The 25,095-nt window shown below is 37.2% G+C and overlaps 2 protein-coding genes across 2 annotated transcripts in view; one reads left to right on the forward strand and one right to left on the reverse strand.

The window, feature by feature from the left end:
- The window catches only part of TDRD9 (tudor domain containing 9), a 77,910-nt gene that overhangs the window by 51,279 nt on the left and 1,536 nt on the right, over window positions 1-25,095 (reverse strand). The window contains exons 2-4 of the mRNA XM_064512021.1: window positions 6,586-6,692; window positions 971-1,068; window positions 329-550 (exon numbers count right to left, since the gene is read on the reverse strand). Coding sequence (XP_064368091.1) covers window positions 329-550; window positions 971-1,068; window positions 6,586-6,692 — 427 coding nt within the window. The remainder of the gene's footprint in view (window positions 1-328; window positions 551-970; window positions 1,069-6,585; window positions 6,693-25,095) is intronic.
- RD3L (RD3 like) lies at window positions 17,400-18,903 on the forward strand. Its single transcript, XM_026111312.1, has 2 exons — window positions 17,400-17,698; window positions 18,606-18,903. The coding sequence occupies exons 1-2, from the start codon at window positions 17,400-17,402 to the stop codon at window positions 18,901-18,903; spliced, it is 597 nt and encodes a 198-aa protein (XP_025967097.1).

Below are 25,095 nucleotides of genomic sequence, written 5' to 3' on the forward strand. Positions count from 1 at the left end.
ACGCTAACTGAAGATTTTAAAGGAAAAAGTGACAAAATACGGTTCTCTTGCAACAACATCAAACAGTAACATGTGTGTCCAATTATGGGAACACAGACAATTAAGTATTGCTGCTAGAGTCTAGTTAGTTTTTCCAGTTGTTCAGTTTTAAAGGCTTAAACCTTTAGTTATGAATGTTTAACAGCAGGCAGCTAAAAACCATAACTTCATAATTAAAAGCATTTCCATAACATTTCTTCAGTATACCAGATGTGCTTAAAAGTAACCAAGCAAGAAAATATGGTACTTTTCCCCTTATTTTTAAATACAATTTGAAAATTTCTTATACCTGGTAACCTACAAATCCACCCAATGTCCAGGATCGCTCCTTGCTAATCCATCTGGCAATGCTGGTGGCACCAATTTTCCGAGGCTGGGTGACAGCAATGTTGCAGTAGGTAGATCGCTGAGTGCAATAATCCAAAACGTACTGCGGAATTTGTGTGCTCTTACCACTGCCAGTTACTCCACGTACAATCACAACTGAATTGCTTTCTATCAGAGAAACTATCTGAAACGATTTTTTTCGAACAAACTTGTAAGTCTACAAAACAATTCAAAACAGATTTCAAGTATAGATTAGAAATATCAATAGCTTTGGTCTACACTGCAAACCTCTGTAAAACATTATTCATGTTTCCAGTCATCTCTTAAGCATCTTTAGATAATTCTGCATTCCTAAAATGCATTAGAAGATCACAGAAAAGGGCATGTGCCTACACTTACTTTTATGTATTTTTATATAAAATATAAATGTCTACAAACAGAAAGTAGAACAGTAATGTTTCTTCTTGGGGAAAAAAAACATTATGTACAACAAACAAAGCCTTTCAAATGGAGATTAAAACAGGAACAGAGGTTTCCTTCTGAAAAAAACAAAAGTACGATTTTCAGTTTTATTTCATAATGAACAAAAGTACAATGAAGTTACCTCTTCCTTGTGTTTGGCTATGGGCATATCAGGATATTTATGATTAGTTATTGGTATAGGAGTCCAATCACTCGATTCACACTGAGGCAATGAAGTATCTAAGCAGAAAAACAATCAAGAGCAAGTTATTACAATACAGAAAGAGAAACATGAGCAGGAGAATATAATTACAGTATTTGGAAACCTAATTGTTACCAAATTTAAATCACATATTTTTGGGTATTAAAAGAATTAATATCTTCCTCATATTAATAGATTGAAGAGAATTTCTGTGTTTACACAACTGTTGTTTTACTGGCAGCAGCTACTGTGCACAAACCACTGTCAAGCGTACACGTGATTCTATAATCCTATATGCTCCCCTCTTAATCCAAAAGATAAGATTTGGCACAATTTGCATGACAACCATCAGAACTTCTTTGATGATAATGAAAAGATGAGCCTAATTTATGTACCCATGTTTCCCTTAAAGCCCACTGGACAAACAGTATAAAATAATCCATAATATGGTATGAAGACCACTATTCTTCTACCTTCTAGCAATTTAAACAAGTCTGTTAAGTATCTTGATGCTCTTTCAATGCAATGCTCCTGCTAAGAGACTGCAGAATTTAGTCACAGCTAACACGGGGATATGCAGGAGAAAACAACCTCACAGTGCCATGACTTTCAGCTCAGAAGTCTGCTGCAGTTTGTGTGAAAAACAAAGCAATAGCAACTGAGGAGGAGGGAGAAGTACAAGGGTGGAGGGAAATTTTTGATAAGCAACAATTTTGCAAGTTAAACAATTTGCCTAAAAAAAAAAAATCCTACTGAAATCAACAGCAGAATTGCTTTTGATTTCAAATGGGTTTCACCATGTGCAATGGTGAAATTTACTTAGTGATCTGAATAATAAAACCTTAGAGTTCACTTTTTTTTTTTAATGCCGAGTCATTTCTTTTTAACTAATTCATCCAGGAGTGGGAAAGAATGTTAGTATTCTCTTTTAGTAAGGAAATATTTACTGTAAAATAAAGGTTATAGCCTAAATACCTGGCCCACTGTTATAGCTTCCTTTCCAAGAAAGGATTACTAATATCCTCAGACAGCAGCAAAGCAGAAACAGGCAGAACAATTTCTCTTGTCTCTGTACAGTACCTAAATGTGCTCCAAATCCCAAAATTATCTTTGGGTATCAAAGAATACAAGACCAGTTATTCCCATATTAGAACAAAACAAACTCTGAAAGCTGGAGTTTCATTAAGACACTTATATAAAGCACTAAAAAACAGGAGTTTCCTGAACCAATACTCTTCAGGAAGAAAGGTTCTTACACCTAGATTCTATGTGATACGGAGAACAACAGGTACAGTTGACTGTTGTACAGAGATTTACTTAGCACTATCAAACACATATAAGACAACTTAACATTGACATCCTTAGAAAATATTAACAGTGTCCTCTTTAAAAGACTTCTGCTCAAGCTTCTAAATATATTCCCTAGGAAAATCCATATATAGCATTCTGTCACAGCAACAACGGATGTCACAGTACAAAGGATGACTGGCTTCCCTCTGGCACAAAGATGTCACTACGGAGACATCATGATTTGACCAACGCTGGAAAAAGTCTTAAACTGTTAGGGAAAAGCTCCTGGTAGCAGCACATTCTTGCTAAAGCAACATAGCCTTCCCATCTCTATCAGGTTTTCCATGTATTAATTATATTCAGTGCAGTAAAACAAGAAATAATAATTTTGAAAAGAGGATTAAATTCTGAAAGAGGATTTTGAAAAGAAGACAGTAGCAGTCTTACAATAGCTCTCATAAAAAGAGAGAGAAGGACAAAAAAATGAAATAGTACGATTCACAGCACAGGCTTGTCCAACTCAGCAGAAACACAACAATTTGCTCAATTCAATTAATAATTAATCATTAATCTAAAACTCAATAAAGACATTTTGAGAAATACACAGGGATAAATCAGAAACAAGTGAACAGCCTTCAGGCTTCATATACCTACTGAATAATGAGGAGATCAATTTAATCAATTTCATGTATCAATTTTTATTGAAGATACATATAACCCTCTTTGATACTGTTCTTTACATGACAACTTCCTTTGCTCCAAATAAAGTTTAGAAATTGGTTACAATACACATTTCAACCCTCTCTCCACCTATCCATCAATGATGCTCATTATCTTTTAACTCTCTTTTTCTCTCCTCTCATCTCAGATCTCAATTTTTTGCCTGTCCCATTTGAGGCTCTTCATACAAATAGCCCCAGGCTTTAATTCTTTTTTCCAGTTAAATACTTTTCTCCACTCTCTTGCTAATTCCCCATGCCAAAACAGACACTTCCTCTTCCACCCTGCCTATACATCACTAAAGGTACAGGTGCTAGCCCAAAGCTTCTAAATCCCAGTTTCAGTGCTCGGCCCTAGCCAGGCCCAGAGTTGCGAGACCTTCCATTTTCCACTGCAGTCATCTTCAACTTGCATATATGTTTTGTATACAAAGGGTGAAGATCTGTGCCAACATTAATTTTCCTCTCAGGCATCTGTCCTGAACTCAAAACATTTAAGGAACTCTGTCACTTAAGAACTTGTTTTCCGTATTTCAAAATCCTGATCAGAAGCAATGTTGCAATTTTTTTTACTTCCTTGTAAGCACTTACTACACCTGCGACCTAAAAGTTCCTAGAAAAGATCCACTTAGCAGTGAGGAAAAAAATTAAGAGAAAGGAGGGGGAAAAAAGCTGCCATTCACAAAGCTGTGTGAGGATAATGAAATAGGGTTCTTTTCTTTTAAGAGTATTTATTAAGGAGTTTAGAAGCTTCCTTGAGAGTAAAGCTCCTAATGAAAATGGTTTCGAATACTCAGATCTGAAGGAAAAAAAAAGAAAAAAAGATCTGTTTTCCCTAGGATGCTTGCAATAGGACTGTGTCCCATATACCTGAAACCGATGCATAACTCTGTAAGGTATTCCTTCTGCACAACATCCTACAACCTCACTGAATCAAAGGTGTACACTGAGCACTGTCTCCAAATCAGCCAGTACTAAACGTGAGAGGAGCTGGATGGGTCTGGAAAGGACTACTACTGATGCTGCACTTGTTCTGGTTAGCAATTGCAAAGGGGTACTTCCGTTTTTACTTGAACACTTCAACTTCCTTTTCACAGCTGTATCATTTCTGCTATGTTCTGCAGAAGCCAGAAGTCTTCCCTGCGCTTCTGTGATGAACTCAGGTTTCCCAGAAGAGAAGGAAGTTAGGCATTCCTATTTGCCCTTGGAATATAAAAGCATATGCTCCTTCAAGGAAATTGGAAAGCAGTAAATTAAAGCTCAATAGAACTTAATAAAACACAAGTGCATAAAAACACATCAATAATCAGTTTCAATAACACTGCAAGATTTAAATTAGGCCAACCATTTATAAAGGAGTTTTCATCTACAGTTAGTACAGCAGCTTAAAAAGAAAGAAGCAGCCGTAGGGATGCTGACTCTCAAAACTTTAGGGCAAACCAGCTTCTGATTTCCTTGCTGTGCAGTTTATTTCTTGACTACATTTGTACCGGAGACAACTAGAGAGAGTGTGGGCTGGTCTAGATAAATCTCTGATTTGATCATTTATGACATTTTTTTTGTGTTCTTAAATAGAAGGCACACTTCCAAAAAGATATAGCTGCTGACCTATGGGGTCTTGGAGCTCTTAGAATCTCCATGAGTAGCATATTACTACTAATAAGGCTGCAACTAGCAGTTAGTTTTTTAAAAAAACATACAATTTTATAACCCAGAATATTAATATTACCACTCTCATGTTCACTCACTGAGCTTCTTTGCTATATTATGCTAACATAATACTCCAGAATCTGTCTCTAAGTCAAAGTTGATAGCAATAAAACCTGAAACTTCCTAAAGCTTTTATGGTATTCTACATCTAGGTGAGTTTTGGCAGCTCAGTCCCAGAATGCCACAGGGCACCTTCTAGCCCCATCCTTACTCAGTTTGCTTAGATTCCCTCACTTGATACCATACAGCTGGGAGCAGACAGCTGATCAGAGGAGACAGACATCAACACAGCAAGGAACAACTCTTTAAGAAACTGAGATTCCAGACCATGAAAAGGACAAGGAATAGGAAGAAGGGGGAAAAAAGGGATAGACAAAAACATCCAATAGATAAATAACATCAGAACATGTATATGTTGTTATTTTTAGTAATATTTTTAGGTTGCCTGGTAACTAAGTGCTATTTAAGTATGTTACAACTGGAAGACAGGAATGAATACTAAAGGTATAAATTTCAAGGACAAACATTTTAGGGCAGACAAAGAAAACATATTTAGAAAATAAACCTACAAGGATGAATATGCAGAAATATTTCCTAACAAGAGCAAGTTATATCCCTATTTATTTTTACAGAGGCACTGCAAGTACCAGTTCTATTCAAAATGAAGCATGTCACCAGTATTGGCAGAAGTCTCATTTAATAAACAACCTCCTTCACTAGTATAGACCTCCTCCTTCACCAGTAAAGCACCTGAAAAAACTAGAGGACACCATGCTTTTATCAGACAAGTTGCTGTACAGCCTGCAAATTACCTAAGCTTGGTTTCCTACTAGCTGGTCCTCTTACAGGTGAGCTACAGCAGTCTACACTTCTAATCCCTTTATCCCCCATTCTCACCTTTCAATGCCCTCCGTCTCCCACAAATTCTATATATCTGTTACCTTGTGGTTAGTTTAGACACAGTCCAGGATCGATGGCCAAATGCACTGCAGTTGCTGGACATGTCAACTGAACTAACTGCCTCCTAACTAATGACAGGCCAAACAAATGGCTTCAGCACCTACCTGAGTTCTAGAGGTCACATAATTTGCAGAGGCATTTAAGGACAGCAATTTCTAGAGAATTTCTAGATTTGTCAAATTTCGGGGGGAGGAGGGAATCAGCAAATGGATACAGAAATTATTAGAGAATGACAGTGCAGAACAGAACCCCCCCCCACCCCCCCAATGTCCTTTCCTTGAGAAATCAGCTACATTAACAAATTTGGAAATTAAGAAGCACAGTAACAGAATTTGAAGCTAAGCTGTCCTGACAACCGAGTCAGCTTCACACTGCTTTTACCAGAGCTCCTAGAAAAGAGGTGCAATCAAATTTCTTTCCTCCAAAGGCATTTCAGAGTGACACTCAAAAATACACAGAAATAACACAGATTAGAAAATGGGAAAACAGAACAAGAAGAAAGATATACTCAACGCATGGTAAAGAGTATTCTTAATGGTCACTACAGAATCAGTTCTATCTATTTTTGAGAGACATCTTTTACTTACAGATGTATTTCAATCTGCATTTATCAATACCCTAGATCAGATGTATACAAATATATCAATGCACCAGCATTATACACCACGGTACATAGAAAATAAGGTTTTTAGTTTTTAGTACCAAGCCTTAAAAATGAACAAACAAATGCGCACACAGCAAAAGACAAACAGAAACTATGCAGTTAGGTTTCATAGTTTGTTTGGGGGAGGGAGATGGGAGAAAAGACGACAGGAAAAGACAGGAAAGAAAAGGAGAGGTATACAAGTTTATAATGGGAATCATATATATATTTACCTGGTTTAGAGACAAACTGATCATTGCCAGATACACCTAGTTCTTGTTCCTCCAGCTGTCTGAATTTTTCAGCATATTCACTTCCAACACTCTCTTTGATAGGGAGCCTGTAGACACAAAAACAACAATTCGATAAATGGTTCCTAATCCAAGAGTCCTGGATAATTCTGGGGAAAACAGTATTATTCAGGAAGTTCAGGGTCTCCATGTCATGCAGGATCTACTTCAGTGAACAAACTTCAGAAATTAATTTAGGCCCTGTGGTTAGATACTTGCCTGAGAAAAAGGGCCACATTAAGTCTTCTTGTTTGGGCTCCAGGAAACTGAGCTCCCAAAAAACAACCTGTAAATTGTTAATACCTAGTAATTTCCCTCCTAATGAAAGTCTAAGACTTCTTTTGAACAAAGACAAAATACCTCTGACCAATTCTTGACACAACACAACTAAGAATACACGTGTAACTCTTGCATGATTCTCTAGAGACAGGAGAGGCAGACTTAAACATTTGAGCAGTGGAGATGTACACATCAAAAATTCCCTCCTTTTTAAGCAAAACAAACTTAAAGTCAAAACTACGCATTTGCACCATAATTTGAGCAAAAGCTTGCACAGGGCCCAGAGCTATGTAATATGTAGTAAACCTCTTTCTCAGAGGCTCTATCTTTGAGACATTTCATAAAAGGATACTGCTGCAAAAGTGTCTATTTCTTGATCCAAATAAGTGCAAAAGTGTCTATTTCTTGATCCAAATAAGTGCAACTGTCCCCATAAACCATTAAGCTGAGAACAACAACACAGGATTTTAACACGGCACTGTGTCACACATTTCTTGTCATAGACTAATTCACAGTATCATGATGCCACAGAGTACCCACTTTCTCCGGCAAGGCACATCCATACCGGCTTGGCTCTGCTACGAGCGATTCATTCAGATGGGTCATTATTTCCTCCTACAGGAAATATTAAGTATTTACAATCACACCACTGTCAGCAAAACGTGAACGGAATGACGCAGACGTGTTCACAATGGCTTCTTATCCTATTTTAACTGTATTTTAGGCATAGTGCTAAGACAATTTTTCCCTGTATCTTGAATATTTCTTAATGCAAAGCTCAACATGATTCCATGTGCCTGCAGAACCAGTGAGGGAAAAACAGCTGCCTGCTTTCAGTAAGCAGACTATACCAGTTTTATCACTCTAATTTTTCTGAAATAGCTGCAGCAATTGCATGCTCCATGATCTATCTGAAGCTGGGGTATATTTGCAAAACAAAGTTCATACAGATCATGTCAGTCTGCCTGTTAAGTGGGTTATTCCACTGAATGTATATCAGGCACAAGGAAAAACTAAAAATACGAAGGTATTAGACCCAAGCATTCAGTAGTTGAAAACAGCAGCATTAAAATTGGCCTTACTATCTTAATTTGGCCTCATCATAGGCACATATCCAGATATTAGTGATGTAACCAATTATTTTTCATTTCCATAAGACCGCAGCTTCACTAAGCACACCAGATACACATCTTTTGATAATGAAACCTGGTTATGCAGTAAATTCAACTTGTCCTTCAGTCTCCTGCAAGAACAAAAATAACCAGTCTGATTAAGCCAATAAATGCTGTCACAGAAGAGTGGGTATTACTCATCTGTCAGAGCCCCGAGCAATAGCAAGCAAGTCACTTCCACAAAAATATTCCACTGCAGCCATGGGGTAAGGGTGAGAAAGGCAGGTCTATGTACCCCATTTCCTGTAACTAACTTGCGGAAGAATCAGTATATAAGCTGCAGCTGAAGTTAGTAGGAAACACAGCTTTATATAATAGAGATACACTCAACTAAGGGCTCTTTGAGATGAGGTACTAAACATTTCAACGTGGGCTCACAGAACACATATAGCAACTCTACACCAACATATTTCACCAGTAAAATGCGGACAACGTGACCCCACCAGTGATATGCAAAAAGGGGGGTTTTTTTTTCTGTTTCGGTATTTGGGTATTTTCTTTCAAAATTAGGGTTTTCTGTCTCCAGAAAATAGCATGCAGTAAATAAAACTGGGGTTACACAATGAATAAAGAAAATATTTAATAGCCACTCATTGAATATTGCTTATTCTATATACTGAATCAGACTACGGTCCAAAGGAAAACCGTACGAAATTGGGAAATGAACAAACAACCTACATCACACCATTTCTAAAGTTTTTAACATGGAACTTTGCAGCTTTACCATTATTCCATGAGCTTTTTATGTGTTTTTTAAGCACAATGGAAACAAGAAATATCATTATGAAGCCCTCTGATGCTCTCCTAAGTCACCAGTACAATACAATCCTTTCAAGTAATCACTAATAAGCCAGCAGTAGGAGCTATCATCCTATACACAGACATTTTTCTAATGAGTTTTCAACTGCTGACAGCAAAGGAATGACAAGACTCAGAAAATTCAAACCTTTTCCAGTTTAGGAAAGGGCAATGCTAATGAAGGGACTCTTCTGTATTCTCCTTATTGAGCATGTGCCATTCCAATATATCACAGTTATCTCTTCCCCATTTCTATTCCCCTTGATACAGTAAGCGCCCTCACGTTGTAGTTTACCTGACCTATCACAACATATATTTCTTAGGCTTTCCAGATTTCAGTCTTTTCACTCAGCTATTTTTAGTCTTCCTTGATGTACCCACCTCTAATTCCAAGTCTGTTCCCTGATTTTCAATTTTACCCAGTCTTTTGATCCCCTGAATAAATGACAGGCAAACTACAACTTTTCAGCGGCACATACAAAAATAATTTCAAAGTTTTGCCAAATTAAGAGCCAGTAAAAGGTATTTTCTCGACTCTAAAGCAATTACTGAAAATTTCAAGTCGTTGTTTCAATTTGAAGAAATATAGGAGACTTGAGATTTGTTTTGTCTTCTTTCATCCCCTTCATGAGAAACGTGGTCAGATTTTGATCTCACTCAAATCAAGAGTATGTTTCACCCTCAAAAGCAGCCAGACCTTTGTGGCTGAAGTCTGAACCTGCAGCAGAAATCTGATGTTATCACCCTAAATGGTCAAAACTTGACAAAATTATAAATCACCGGGAACACGATCTAGTAAAGGAAATTAGCAGACAACCGGTAACATCAATCTGAACGAGTAACTCTTGACTGTCCTAACATCTGAGGAACATGACACACGAGCTACCTATAAAGGCATACACAACTCAAGACTTACCTATCTTGAAAAATACTCTTAGGAAGTAGCAGACAGTGCAACTTTTTGAGCCTGACTGTGGCCAGTAGGAGGCATCCTATACAGCCAAAAAGGCTGCAGGGTCGCCTCTGCTCATGGCATGCCTCTCCCCGGGAGACAGTAGCATTGCTGAGTGGGAGAGGGATGACGGAATACTTCCCTTACTCTACCATGTAGTTTAACTGCTGTAACATTTTTCTGAAGTGTGACTGATCTTTTACATATGACTACTTAAAACGAGCTTAAGCATTTGATTGTTTTTTTTTTTAATATTTATTCATCTGGGTTTATAAGAAAAATCAGTGTCATATACATAAGATTAAATACAACTAGCACTTCAGGGGAATCACTAGAAGGGAACACAGTTTAACACATCCAATTGTAGATGCTCTCAAATATACTGAGGGAGCTTTTCTTTAAATAAATTCAGTTAGAGAAAGGTCTTTTTCTTGAAGCTACAGAATGACCTCAAATAAGTGAGCATGGCCATCACAAAAAAAAAAAAAAAAAAACAAACAAACAAACAAAAAAAACCCAGTAAATCTGATATTAAAAAAGTGTTTGTAAACACTCAGTTCTCAAAAACAGAAACAAGTGCCAAACCTCAACCAGAACTGTGACAGATAAATTATTTGGCTTTTCTCAGTGAGACATACTAAAACTCCAATGCACACACTGAATGCAATATACAGCTCTAGAAGTGATGTTAAAAACCAGAACAAAACAAAACAATCCACTGAGAAGATGCATACAGTGTTATTCCCTGAAAAAGAACATTGCTTACTCGCAAACCTGGCTGCATAGAGAAAATGCTAAGAGCATGTAATGTTATTCCAAAGATATTGAGATGCTTGTTTATTAAACCAGAAAGTTTTCAGGTAATTTTTTACTATTTAATTTTGTGATAGAGACTTATATTAAGGCTATATAACTTCAAGTACATTTCCCCTTAGACAAACAACTGAAAAAAAAAAAAATCAAAGTGTTTGGGGGCAGTATTTTAAAAACCGCTTAGAGGTATTTCCCCCTCATTTGCCATAAGCTCTGTTCATGTGTAACTGAGAGGTAAGCTCGAAACGCACCTCACTCGCTCTGCAGATGGCTGGGTCTGCACTAAGCCATGGCTTCCGCCACACATGCAAGCCAGCCACCTGCTTCGGAGCACTTCGGTGGGGGCACCACTTGAAAAACACTTAGCTTTATGGCATACAGAGCAATATTTTGCTGTACAATTTTAGTACAATATATACAGTAGGCTGTTTCATAGCCTCTTTCTGAAACTAAAATAATGTGACACTTTACATAACTGAACATTTGCTGTAACAGTAAATAACCTTCCACAGGGTTTACTGAAGGACATACTAAAAATGCCTTTCAACCAGCAGTTGGCATTCAATACTTTTAGAAGACTACTCTCACCTACAGAAATACACAAACTTGAAAGAAAGAGTGTATTGTCATTCAAAAAACCTCTAATATTTCCATCTCAAAAGTAGAGGATTATTACTAGGATTCAGAACAAGTGAAGCTTAGCCATTAAATATTAAATTATACATTTTAAAAAATGATTTGCCAATCATTTTAAGAATCTAAGCAGCAGTGCATTTCTCCCACATATACAGGCTCAAGAGCAATGCTAAAAATCTAGTGTGCTAGATTCAAAGATAAGGTCTCCATATAGAGGAACTACAAAGGCCTGCAGTACTGCTCCTCCTAGCAGCTATTTCAAACTCCTGTTCTAAAACCAGAACTAGCTGGGAAAAGAGAGACGGAGAAGCCACACAAGCTACTTCGCAACATCTTGAAGAACCCAAAAGAAAATGTTTGGATTTGGATAAATTCAGTAAGCTAACATCTGAAAAATATTTTTTCTATATTAAAGTAATAACTCTAAGATCTTTTGTATTCTGCTCCATCTAAATTAAAAGCCAAGAAAATGTCAGCATGAAACAGCCCAAATCCTTAAAAACGTTAAAAAAAAAATTCCCTCTGGGATTTTATGTCACTGGGGAGACTGGGATGAATTGCTGGGCTTCAAAGCACAGAATCCTTCTTGGAGATGAGCCGTTTACAAACTCCCCTTTTTGCAGCCACAGGTCACATAGGGCTGTTCAGAAGAGCACAATGACTACCTGTGGCAGACTGCGATACATCACACAGCAACTACCTCTCTGCTTTCTCACACACAAAACAGTCAATTTTGTAAACTAAAGTTGCTATAATCAGATATGAATTAGGAACAGGATGGATGCTGGTATTCATTAATTTAAACCAAAAGCACAGTTCCTCTATCAAGCATTGTTTCTGGTCTTTTGGCAACATTCATAGACTGTCAACACTCTTTAAAATTTCAAGATTTATCTCCTCTCTCTAACCGTAAAGGCAAGAAACTTGGCCAAATAGCCAGAAGAGCCCCATAACAAAAAAAAATGAAACAAAAGCATGCAATTATCAACTCAATACAACCCGGCTTAACTAAACCACTGAATGAAATACAATGCAAACCACAGCAACTGCTCTGAATTCCAAGATTATATCTTCAATGCCTGATACGCTGGATTATAAACTGACATCAGTACCTCCCCAGCCTACAAAAGAAGCATCACCAACACCAGAGACATTCACTATAGAGTCTGACTGGAAGAAATAAGCTTCAAACACGTCCTGATTTTATTCATCACATGGGCAGCACAATGATACGAAACAACTGTGTCGGGTTAACACTTAAAAAGAGAATTAGTATGACTGTTAGCTGTCTCAGCAAAGAGGCCACTCTGTCAGCCTTATGGATTTTCCCCCCACCAAACACACACCAAGATCAGTGGTCAAATATTTTCTGAAATGATCTGGGGAGGTAGACAGCAAACTGTAGCATGAGAATCTATTACCTATGGAATACGCCAACAACAACAACAAACCATTATGCCCATCTGTCAATGTTAGCTATCTAGCAATGACCCACCATCAATACTTTGTAAAATAAAGAATTAAGAAAGTGCCATTTTGTTATGGGTGTCCCATTCATAAAGAAAGCTATATTTTTTTGCATCTTTTAATTAGAAGTGTCAGTAGCATCTCAGATGGTACAGCTGCCCTAAAATCTTCCAAGGTAATTAATAAGCAGCTTCTCCTCCACCTGCTGTCACAGTTTAACACTCTTTGTCGCTCGCACCAGTACAATATTTGGTTAAATCAAGTGTTTTGCAAGGATTGTTTCATTTTTACCTCCAATCACTTCAGTGAGGCAGTTCAAAGCGCTGCCCCATGGCACTACTAGACGGGAGAGCTAACTGCAATGCAGTATTAAGAATTTCTCAATCAGAGAATCAGAGCTGCTCTCTCAGGCCTCCATTGCTCCTGTTATTCTAGAGAAAGGCTTCCAAGAAGTATACAAAGGCTTAACATACACAGCTGGAGTAATCTGCACTGGTAACCATACACACAGTGCCATACGGTCATTTAATTACTGCTTATGGAATTGCTAGAAAAGAGTTATTCCGTACTTTTAAGAAATGGGGGGGAGGGGGGAAAATGCCTCTTTTCTCCTCCCATCTCTAACATCTCCACAAAGTAGGTTATACAGTTTCCTAGACACATATTTAAGTGAGAAAGATCTTTCTGAAGTGGTAGAATGTTTTTTCTGATGTGAACCTCCCATCTACTTTGGGTTGGAGGGAAAGCAATAAGTACTGGAGAAAGAAGACGACATTAAGCTTTTGGAAAGAACTTTTTGGGCTGCCAAGAAGCCCACAGGATAGAAATAAGCAATCTACTGAAAGAAAGTCTCTTCCTGTAGAGAGCCATTTAAGAATAGAAAGAGTTGTCTTCACAGATTATTCCAATAAACACCCAAATCTTACAGGAGAAGTCATCATGCAAGGCAGTATCACAGAATCTTCCTGAGATCCAAGGAAAGTGATCCCATTTTATCCACTGGATGCCACCCTTGTTTTCTCAGTTACCCAATGAGTTTTCATGCTTTTCTAAGGCTATTGGAATCAGTTCCTCTGCTGATAAATCTGGACCCATCACAACATACAAGGAAAGACTTCATCAAAACTGACCGAAGTCATTTATGGAAGGAAATCTGCACTTTGGCTCCAGCAATTCTTGCTGCTCCCCAAGTTTGGTTTGAGGATGGCATCAGAAAAGTCTAAAATTCACTACAGAAAAAGGAATGGTTATCTTCACCAACTTACAAAAAAGTCTAAGAAATACATATATGAGAAGATACCCTTCCCAATTTACCTATACACAAGGTGATGCTGTTCACTGCAATTGTATGAAAATTAAGCTAGAGAAAAAACAAACATCCTCTGGGAATTCGTTGTATCCCTTGCTTAAAAAATTAGAAAAATAAAATATAATGAACAATTAAAACAAAAAAGTAAAATATGAAATGTCAGTTGAAGAGTCTTTAAGTTATAAACAAAGACCATTAGGGTTAACTGTCAGGGGAAAAAAAAACCCTACCAATTTTCAAACACCTGCTCTACTGCAGTGGCAGAATAAATTATGGCTTAGGGACAAAAAAGACAACAATTATTCAGAATTACATAATTAATGTTATGGCCTCACTCAAGTAGTAAAAAGTGTTTTAGTCACTATCTAATACCAGCAGAGAAAGATTCAGAAAAGGGAAATGAAAACTAGAACAGTTTTAGTATTCAACAATAAGAAAGCAAAAGTTAGGACTAAAATTCTAGGGGGGGGGGGGGGGGCGGGCAGGACAGGACTTGTATCTACACAAGTGGGTAATGAGCAGTGAGCAAAGTTCCAAAGCCAAGAGATATTCAGAAACATATGCCTCTAAATCTCTTAAAAACATGGTATCTCTGAGTAATTTATATTTATAGAGTGAAGGAAAGCAGTAAGATTGTCAGATGAATGTCTGGGAGACCCTAAGAATATGCTAAAAGAATATGCTAAGAAAGAAAGTGCAAAACCCATAAAGGTAAGTAGTAAAGACTTCACACCATCAGTAATTTTTACTATGGAACTGCCTAAAGATTAATAACAGGAAATGACTTAACCTAGGAAAAAAAGCTGTATTTTTGGTAAGTCATAACAGCTGTAGTTGCTAATAAGAATAAACTCAGTAATACTTTCAGGGAACAGACTTACTGTCAGCTGAAGTCAAGCTGAAACTTTATCCCAATACAGCACTGCAAAACCATGAGTACATTTAACGTTAGCTGGAAAGAATTATAACTCCCCACAAATGATTCGGAACTAACAATGGTTGGACAGCAACTACATAAACTATTGCTTTACTTGGAAATTCCAGTTCCCATGTTAACCTAACATAAGCAGTCATTTCTTCCAGAATACTGATCTGAAGCTTATACAAAAGTAAAGGCAACACAAATTTTGGGCTTTACTGTTTTGCTACGATGGAAAATTAAACATCATTCTCAGTGTCCAGCCTCACAAAATATGACGACGCAAGCAAAGACATGGTCAACAAAATACTGTTATAGGTTTTTCATGTCATTCTTTAATTTGCACACCTTTCAGTATGCATCTCCTTAATTTGTAGGGACATTACAATGGTTTTATACTGCACAGCACTTTACTTTGATGCAATCCAATTTGATACACTAAAAAAAAAAAGTGATGACATGCTAACTGTGCTGTAAAGGAGGTGGCAAGGAACATTTAATTTCATCTGAAAATCTGTCAGGACAGTTTTGTCATCATAAACCCAGCTCCCTTCCTTTTTCATAGTACCATATACAATGCAATGTGAAAACCTTCCAGTTGAAGAGGATTAATACTGACATTTGAATTTTTCCAATGTATAAGTAATATTGGCTTTAATAACAGCCATACACATCATCCTTTATGTTGTATGACATCTAGAACAGATTTACAGAACCCCTGTTCTCCCAACAGTTCAGCATACCAGTGGAAGCAAAAAAGTAGGAAAGAAAAATACTTACAGGAGCACGGATAGTCATTAGAACAAAAGAGAGCAGAATAGAAGGCATATTATATACCATGCCTACTGTTTAGATTAATAGGAAGAGACCAGATAACTGGGACGGAAAATGGCTGCTTCAGCAACCTTTAGGACGCACAACGCCATCCCTGAAAATGAATCTTAGAAGTGGATATGCTCAAAATACTCATCAAGGAAAGAGCAAACAGGCAACTGACAGGCAGTTGACAGAGAACTAATGTCCTTGGTAAGACTTAAAATTCTGTTGTTTATCAGGTTGTGGGGGTTTTTTTGTTTTGTTGTTTAAACATCCACTTGACTTGAATTTACATTTCCTTATCATTCTGTTCCTTTAATTAGATTAATGACTCTTTCATGGCACACTGTAGGTGTTGCAGAGTGGCTACTTTAAACACATTTGAAATGTTAATTAAAATGCTAACAGCTATGCACTGTAATGAAAAAGCGTAGTACCATGAGACTGATGAAATTCATCTGGAAGAAGTACTTAATATAGCGAAATAATTCTGAGCAATTGTCAAATAGCTCTTCCCTACAAGCACTCAGTTAACACAGCCTTTAGATGATCTTTTACTAGGGAAAAACGATTCTTAACTGCCTAAAACTGACAGTAGAAGAGCCTGATTCCCCTCTAATGGGAGAAAAGTCTTCCAGCATCTCAATGGCCTGAAAAGTTTAGTTAGATGGTAAAAGCAACGTAGTTATTTTTAGCACTCTACAGGCATAAAAATACAGCTCTAAACTGTGACCTACAGCTACGCACAGCCAAGCATCACATCATGCGACAGCCTTAACTTTAGCTAGGAGCACATCTATACTTGCTTCAGACTATCATTATTCATTTCACTACCAACAATATCTTGGGATGGATTAAGCAACAAGCATCTGAAATTGTTGCCATCTTTTTTCAAATTGCTGCCAGCGGCAGAACTCAATTGAGAGGTAGGAGACCTTAATGGACTTTGTAGAAAGTATCTGAGAGACCATGTTAGGTTAAATGGATTGCTTCCTCTTTCTGGTATACAAAATGAAAAAGAACTTTAAAAGTAGAAAAACTTAAGCTGTCATATTCACTACAGAAAGTCATTTTTCCAAGCACCGTTTGAGTAAATGAAAAAAACCTTCTTTTCTTTCAGCAGTAGCAACAGCCTGAAAACAGGATATGCTAGAATAAGAGGTCTTCAAGCAAACACCTGAAACAACACTGTTCACAGACAACTGCAAAGGTAATTTATGTTATTTTATTCCAATTAGCATGTTTGTGTCTGCATGATTTTTAACAAACTGCAATTTAAAAGCCTATTCCATCAGTTTGTTTCCAGAGGATAAGTAAAGAAAAATTTATTTAAAATAAAAAAGAAAAGGTGCAAAAGTTTTAAAGAGCTTAATATGGAATTCCACTACTTCATTTAATCATTTTTTAAATACAAGGATTACTTCAATTTATATATATATTTTTTAAATACCAAGTATATTATCAGGATGACAAAATATTATTGAGAAGATGTACTTTTAAACATTTGTCTACTCTGGTCTATTTAATCAGCATAAGGCTTGTCAGATTTAATTATGGCTTGATGACAAACTGTCTATTTTCCCTCATAGCTTAAAAATGCCACTTTTTGGCTGGATGAAATGGTCAAAAAATGATTCCTACAAACCCACGCAATATCCTGGATCAGAAGTAGTTACAAAAACCCTGCTGAGGGAACTGAAATGGCACCTGAAAGAGCGTGAAAGATTAGTGCAGGAGATTGAAAATGAACAAAAAGTCCAGAAGACTGGGATGGATTACAACTGGCTGAAGAACTACCAAAATCCTCAAGCCACAATTCCAGCTACTGAACAACGGCAGCTTGAAGTTCTTTGTTCACAAATCCAACCCTGCCAAACTGGAACTGTCCTCAGCAGGTAATAATTTCATATTCCTCTGAGTACTGTATCATAAGATATTTCTCATATCTAGGTCAAACTTATATTCGGCTCTGATCCTTCCTCCAAAGTAAGAGTGACTAGCAACTTGAATGTATTCTTATAGGCGTTCTGGAAATGACATCTTCACTGTATTGTCATACATGGAGAAAGTTTTTATAAGCGTTTTGCTGGTCTAATCTCAAAACAAAGGAAGTCTCGCATGCTTAAACATGTTGCCTCTTAATACCTTCAGTTTTTCCTCTGTAATTTATCCCCAACATTTATTGGGATATAAATCCAATAGCCAAAACTCAAATTAAGGCATTAATAAGATGCATTGTTTTATACAGAAACCCCGTTTCGCTACCCGCAAGTCCTGAAAGTTTATAAAAAAAGCCAAATAAGTGTTAAAAAAAACTTGCGTTTTTTGCAAAAAATTCATCTTACAAAGAAAAATTCTCCAGTGTCTGTATTTTAAATGCATTTTCTAGGGGCATGTAGAAAGGACAGAAAAAGCCTATGTGCCTTTTAAAGCCCAGAATATACCTAAGGGCAAAGTCAGCTTAAATCAAGTTACCCAGATGGCAGGAGAGAGAAGGGAGGGAAGAAGGGGGAGAGAGAAGGAGAGGAGAAGAAGAAAAAAAAAAAGAAAAAGGCAGCGCGCCCAGTAACAATAGCTTCCACACCTCTTAATAGTTGGACCACATCCAGCGCATTGTCAGAGCTCTTTCCCTTTTATAATCTTCTGGGGACATGGGGGGAAGTGTAGCAGCAAGGAAATAAATGAGACCAAAATGCAGTCATTTCCTCCTCCTTTACCTCCTGCCCATAAGAGGTGAGAGGAAAAACACACAGAATAGTTTTCAGCACTGACGATTAGATTTCAATTCTTGTTTCTTTCTAGATTTCGTGAAGTTTTGGCAGAAAACGATGTTTTACCTTGGGAAATAGTCTACATATTCAAGCAAGTTTTAAAAGATTTTCTTACTACCATTGAGAGAGAAAACCAACAAGAGCAACTGGTAGATGCATGGAATGCAAATTGCTCTGAACACTTCGGCCCACGCGGAGACACTTCTAACAAATCGGACAAAGATGAAATCCCCACAGTTTCAAGTTATGTTGATAAAAATACACAAAGCATGTTTCCCACCTTCTCTCATAGGATCTGGAATCTACCATATTACTACCCATCAAGTTAAGTTGGTTTGTGTTTCTTTCAAAAAGCAATGTAATTATTTGAATTCCTTTGGTGTGCTCACTGCCCATAAACATGAGAAATGTGACATGCTCCTCTTTGCTCCAAGTTCCAAAATCAAAATCCTTGATAATAGCCAGTATGCATTCTACAAGCTTTAAATATGAATACTCCTCCTCTTCTTATCATTATAGTTCCTTAAAGATGTTGTGTTTAAAGGTACCTTTCAACCAAAAATGTACTGTAGACACTTTTTTTTTGGGGGGGGGGGGGGGGGAGGGGACACCACCACACTGGAGCATTATTTTTTAGCCATATAGCTATATGGCTGAAAAATAAAAGTGCTCCCGTATGTATATGTACATATATATACACATACACAGAGCATGTATTTAAACAAGCAAACTGCTGTCCATATCTTGAAATAGGATCTTTTTGCAAAGTCTTAGACAAGAATTTCTGCTCAGTATTTGCCACAGTTTTTTAGGTTCTAAGGGAACTTTATACTGTGTAAGATAAATGCTTTAAAATAATATCAATAATACCAAATAAACTGATAAATATCTTTTGGAGATGAACTGTTGTTTCTCAACTCCAAGAGTAAGTTCTAAAATGAAAACAATGTTAGAAGCTGTAACATGCTGCATGTACTGTTCCGATAGCTTTCTGAATTGTTCTCTACATGCTTTAACTATATTTAATAACTAGTTCTCTATCCTTGAAAAAACTCCATAAATATTTTTATTTCAAAATACAAATAGTTGTACTTCTTCATTTGATTTATTGGAAGTTATCATCAAACTCAGATTCTGCACTTAACTTCAGCATTTTGATCAAATCAGACAGTACTTCTAGTAGCAAAGAAGTCAATAAATCATCCTAGAAGCTAAGACCTGATCATTTTAAATTTGGGGGGTATAAACTAAATGTCATGTTTTTCAGTTGCAGTTGGGATTAGTTCTATCACTGTGCTTTTACAATAAAGTTATACAAGACTGGTTGGATATGTAGCACCTATTGTCACAGCAGATAATTAGGGCAGAAAAAATTAAAACACGTGCCAGAACCCACTTTAGTAAATTTTTAAGTGGACTCCCACCACCACAGGAAACAAATTTTTGCATGCTTACGATACAACCTCTCCATCTCCAGACCTTCTCTATTAATTAGTCTGCTATATCATAAAAAAGGACAGGAGCAGCATTGCCCAATTTGCAAAATGCACTGTTTTGCAAACACAAAGGAAAAATGCTTCCTCCAATATTTCCTTCCAATATACCAAGGACAACATTTGGAGTTCCACAAGTAGGTAAAGATCAACCAAAAAAATTTCCTTATTTTCCAGTTTTATCCCCCACCCCAAGAGAGATTTTAGTTATAATGCAGCATGAATAGGGCAAAACAAATACTACAGTATCTTCATAAAAGATAACAATACTATTTAAAAAAAATCCTTGGAAAGCTTATAAATCTAGAGAGCATTTCATGCAAAACAGTGAAACATACAATATACAGCAAAAGCCTCAAAATTAATAGTCCTGCTTAATTTACAAAGTGCTAAAAGTAGAATACTAGAGCAAACCAGTCTCCACAGGTTCACAATAAAAAATTGCAGCTTTTTCATTGTAAAAAAACAAACAAACAAACAAAAAATAACAGCTGCCTCCACTTCCCAGAAACCAAATGCACAAAACTTCATAAACACACGTGAACCCGCATTCAGAGCGGGTATAAACTCTTTTTTGCCCTGCTTTTGTACAGCTGTCAGTTTAACAAGGGTGTTGATCTCAACCTCTCAGGGCATATTGATGGCAGGATAGCAAGTGGCAGAGTCTTTTCATGCAGTTCTAAAACGATCCAGAAATGGATCCCTGCATGATGGCAGCGATGGTTTGAAAGAAAGGTTTTTCTCACTGACAAAGCTCTCCTAACTTGCAGTTAGGCTTCAAGTACTTTTTCCATAGAGAAGAGGGCAATAGATGCCGAGTATATCAATGACATTAGCAGAATTAATATTCTACTGAGAATTAACAGCCACAAGGCTGGTTTCACAAAATAATTTTTATCTGATCAACTGTGCAACATCTCTGCAATGGGAATTCGCTCAAATGAGTTTTTAAAAACAGATCTGCCTTCACACCTTTCTGTTAGAAAACACCCCCCCTCCTCCAAAACATTTAGCTTCAAAGCTGCTGTATTGTAGTAAGTTTGAGAGCAAGACTGGAAACAGGTAGGTGAGCAGACATAAAAGCACACCTACCTTATGATCATCAAAACAGAAAAATCACAACATGACCACAGGTATAACTTATCCATTGTCCATAAATTTCATTTTAATATAAGCAAATGCAGTCTTCACAGCCTCCCTGAGATTCTGTCCTAAAAAAGCTAAAAAAGTGCCAAACAACTAGGGATCATCGCTGATAAGTAATTTAATGTTAATGCTCCATGTGGTTCTAAGAAAAAATGTAAGAAGGCTTACTTACCTTTAAACATACGTTTTACTGATGAAACAGATACTAAACCACTGTATCCAGTTCTGGTGTTCACATGGGAGTCTGGGGGTAGAGCAAAGTGGGAACTGAAACATTTACAGGAAAAAAAAATTATCTAAAGGCTGAGAAACTTATTATCTAAAGGCCTTCCACTAAGACTAAGCTCACTTTGTCTAACCTTTTAAAAACTGAAATAAGATGTAATTTTACAGAACACTTTCATTAGACAAAAGTGTTATGTACGACTTGAGTGAAAAAACAAAGAAAAGCCTAGAAAGAACAAAGGTGTAAATGCATCCAGAAACGCCCCCTCCCCCCCCCCAAAAAAAGACACATTCTAAGGAAATCTACTAGGCTTCCTATAACTTGCTACAAGGAGAAGCTGTATCTCAGTATGCCAGCTAAGACCAGCTGTTTTTCTGCAAGTTATGCTTACACTGTACATTTCAACTATATCAGACAGTAGCATCATCACTGCAGGCCAATAACTGTTCCTCTGCTGAAGATTATTCCCTGAGAACTCACTTCAAAGAACTGTTTCTTTAAATGCTTTTCACTTTTAACCTACATGATTCACAAGAGGTGATTTCAAACTACCGAGCTCCTCATGCTAACCCAGCTGTTACTTTTTTGCATTGATTTAGGAACCAGTTTACAAAAACCATTCCAGTCACAGAAAGGTGACTGGCCATAACTTCAAAGCACAACACCACCTCACACCTGCACAGGTGTTAGCAAAGAGCTTTCTATGTTTTTAGTCAAAAAACTGAGGAAAAAAAAACAAAAAAACCCCAGGGCTAACCTGGTGAAAGCTAGCAATCAAAGAGAATACTCTTCTCTACACTTAAGCCTTTAGAACATTTTATTTTAAAATGCAATTGTTTTATAACAAAGAAGGATTTAAGGGCCAAAATTTCTTCTCATTCAGTTAATCAACAACCTATTTAAGGATCAAAATTCCAAACAGAATTTCTTCTGAGAATTATTCCCATTCCCTAACAAGCTCTATTACTAATGCTGCTAGAGATAGTTCCTTTAAAAAAATAAACTTAAGTGTTGGAAAATGAGGTATCATTGGTGGTTGAAGTGAATGCATTCTACATTTCTTCCTAAGAGAAATGGGAGGCTTTTTGATCCAACTGGATAGTCTCAGTAATATTTTTTTGTAAAAGAAACCACAAAAGCCACTTCTTATTACCATTACAAATTTGGTATTAATCCTACAGGTTCTTGCACATAAACTTAGGCAAGTGGGAAAAGAGTCTATCGATAATCAGATATAAATCAGGCTTGAGTAAATATAAGCCTAAGCTTTTGGCAAGTTTTAAATAACTTTGGTTTTGATTTTCCCATGAAATGAGTCAGAATTTTGCAGGAGAAAAAAAGAATTAGTAGAGTATTATGCTACAACCAGTCTCAACAAAAGAAAACAATTTTTGCTTTCTCTTTTTTAATCTCTTTCTTAAGAAGCCAGTAAATAAAACCCAAGCATTTCCTTCTGAATGAAAGCCTCTTCAAAATTCTTCTAGTTTTGTAACGGGTATCTAAACTGCATGCAAGTTCCCAGAACTGTGAAACAGGAACATATACAGAAACAAAATACAGGCTAAACAAAAGGACTTCCACACAGAAATCCTCTTCATTTGGTGGCAGCACACACATGTACCTGGCATCCACGCTCAGAGACTTTAACCATATGTCTAGGGATAAGCAAATTCTGTCCAAGGAAGTCTTTCATGAGTATCCATATGTACATTACATGTTTTACTGACAAACTGGTATCAGCATTTTTCCCCAAAGCAACTGCTTCGTGTAACTATTATTTTACCAGAATTAACAGACACCGAGCTTGCTTCATTTGAGCATGTCAGTAAGGCAAGACAGACTATTAACGTATTGATGCTCTTTGTTCAGCCATAGAATATCACCAATAGATTATTACATTCCGAAAAAGCATATGAAAGTGTTGAATAGATCTATATTCATACGGAAGAGACTTTAAAAAGACAGGAATAAGGATCAGGCATCTAACTGCCACAAGAGCAAGCGAAGCTTAAAGCTGCACTTTGTGCCTCAAGAAATCTCCATGGGAAAAGCTATGCTTACCTAAGTAGCTATTTAGGATGCATATCCCCTCTCCTTCAGAAGAGAAAGGAAAAAAAAACCCTACCTGTTAAAATAACTTCTGTTAACACAACTGACAAAGTCCACAACTAGGTTACTTGCTAAGGCTTTTGAGTGCAAAGAGCTATCTGTCTAAAGGATTTCTCTGCCTAGGCACACAAGGCTAGGTGAATCCTGTTGCTTTCTTCTGCCTTCCTTGCTAGGTTTAGGTGGCTTAGCGCTCAGCTGGTTTCAAGAACCTCTCGTCAAACCCCTTCCCAGGTATTACAGGAACGTTACCGGCACCTAACTAAAGGCTGAGAAGTCCCACAGATCTGGTACACACCGGGTTTGCGAATTCCATTCCTGAGCACAGTAAAAAAATCTGACCTTTAGTGGCTTTTGCAAAAACCGTAAGTAACTTTTTTTTGCATAAAAAGCAGTAGATATCAATCAGTGATTCAGAGCTTGCTAATGATAACAGTTTTAGCTTGGGGGATGAGAGGAGGAGGTAAGACGTTCTGATGTGCTAGTTTTTTCCTTTTCTTGAAGCAAATACAGAAACTGATACCCTGAAGAGTCTCTGCCGAACTATCAGGATATCTGCCGGATACCTGCCGTTAAGGTGTTAAACAAAAGATTCATTCTTTCTCAGAAGCCAATTTACACCCCTTGAGAGAGTTCCAAAAGCACTGCAATCCACAGTTCTACATCTCATGGGGCGGGGGAAGATACGCTCCAGAGTGAGTGTATCGCCAGCTAATTTTCAAAAAGATTCAAGTATGTGAAAGCACATACAAACCCTTTTCTGTGGCAGCTACAGATACACTAACCAAGTCTGATCTAAATACTACTGACAAAGATTGTTATGCACCACCGCAACACCTTCCAGTTTAGCAAGCAAAAAGGTGAAAGCATTTTTCCATCCCCAACCCAATATCCAGACACAACTGAGTAACAAATACAGCTGACTGCTGTGCAAATATACATAGTTCTCTTCTTGGCTGTAAACACCATACAAGTTTTGCCATCTGAGAACAAAGCACATCCAAGGAGTGACATGCCAGTATACCTTGAACTATCTTTATGCCAGTAACTTAAACACTTCAGATAGGTCACAAGAGCAATGAACATACAGTTTAGTTAGCACATGCATAGCAGTTGATTCAGGACAACAGACTGTTAACTGATGCTCACAGCAAACACATGTTCCCACAGGGAAGCCAGCAGAAAGATTCACTAGAGATGACAACGATGGTCATGAAATACTTGTACTGGAAGCAATCATATCCTGAAGTATAGTTAAACAATTTTCTAGTACTTGCGTGGATGGGCTGGAAAAAATTAAAAAGAAACAAGAATATAGCTTAAGAGAGACATGCAATTGCACAACCCTGACATTTGTTTGTTTGGGGTAATCTTGAGGACCAGTCAGAACATCCTTACTATTATTCACCACTGCTTTTCAGGATTCACATAAAGCTTCTTTGAAACAAGTTCCTGGGACAAACTAAGTGGCCTTTATTTTAAAATATTTTAAAGAGAAGTGTTCAGTTGGTGTTTTAATGGATCAGCAATAGCATCAGCTCTTTTTGTGC

This window comes from Dromaius novaehollandiae, chromosome 5 (assembly GCF_036370855.1).
Source record: "Dromaius novaehollandiae isolate bDroNov1 chromosome 5, bDroNov1.hap1, whole genome shotgun sequence".
Taxonomy (NCBI): Eukaryota; Metazoa; Chordata; class Aves; order Casuariiformes; family Dromaiidae; genus Dromaius; species Dromaius novaehollandiae.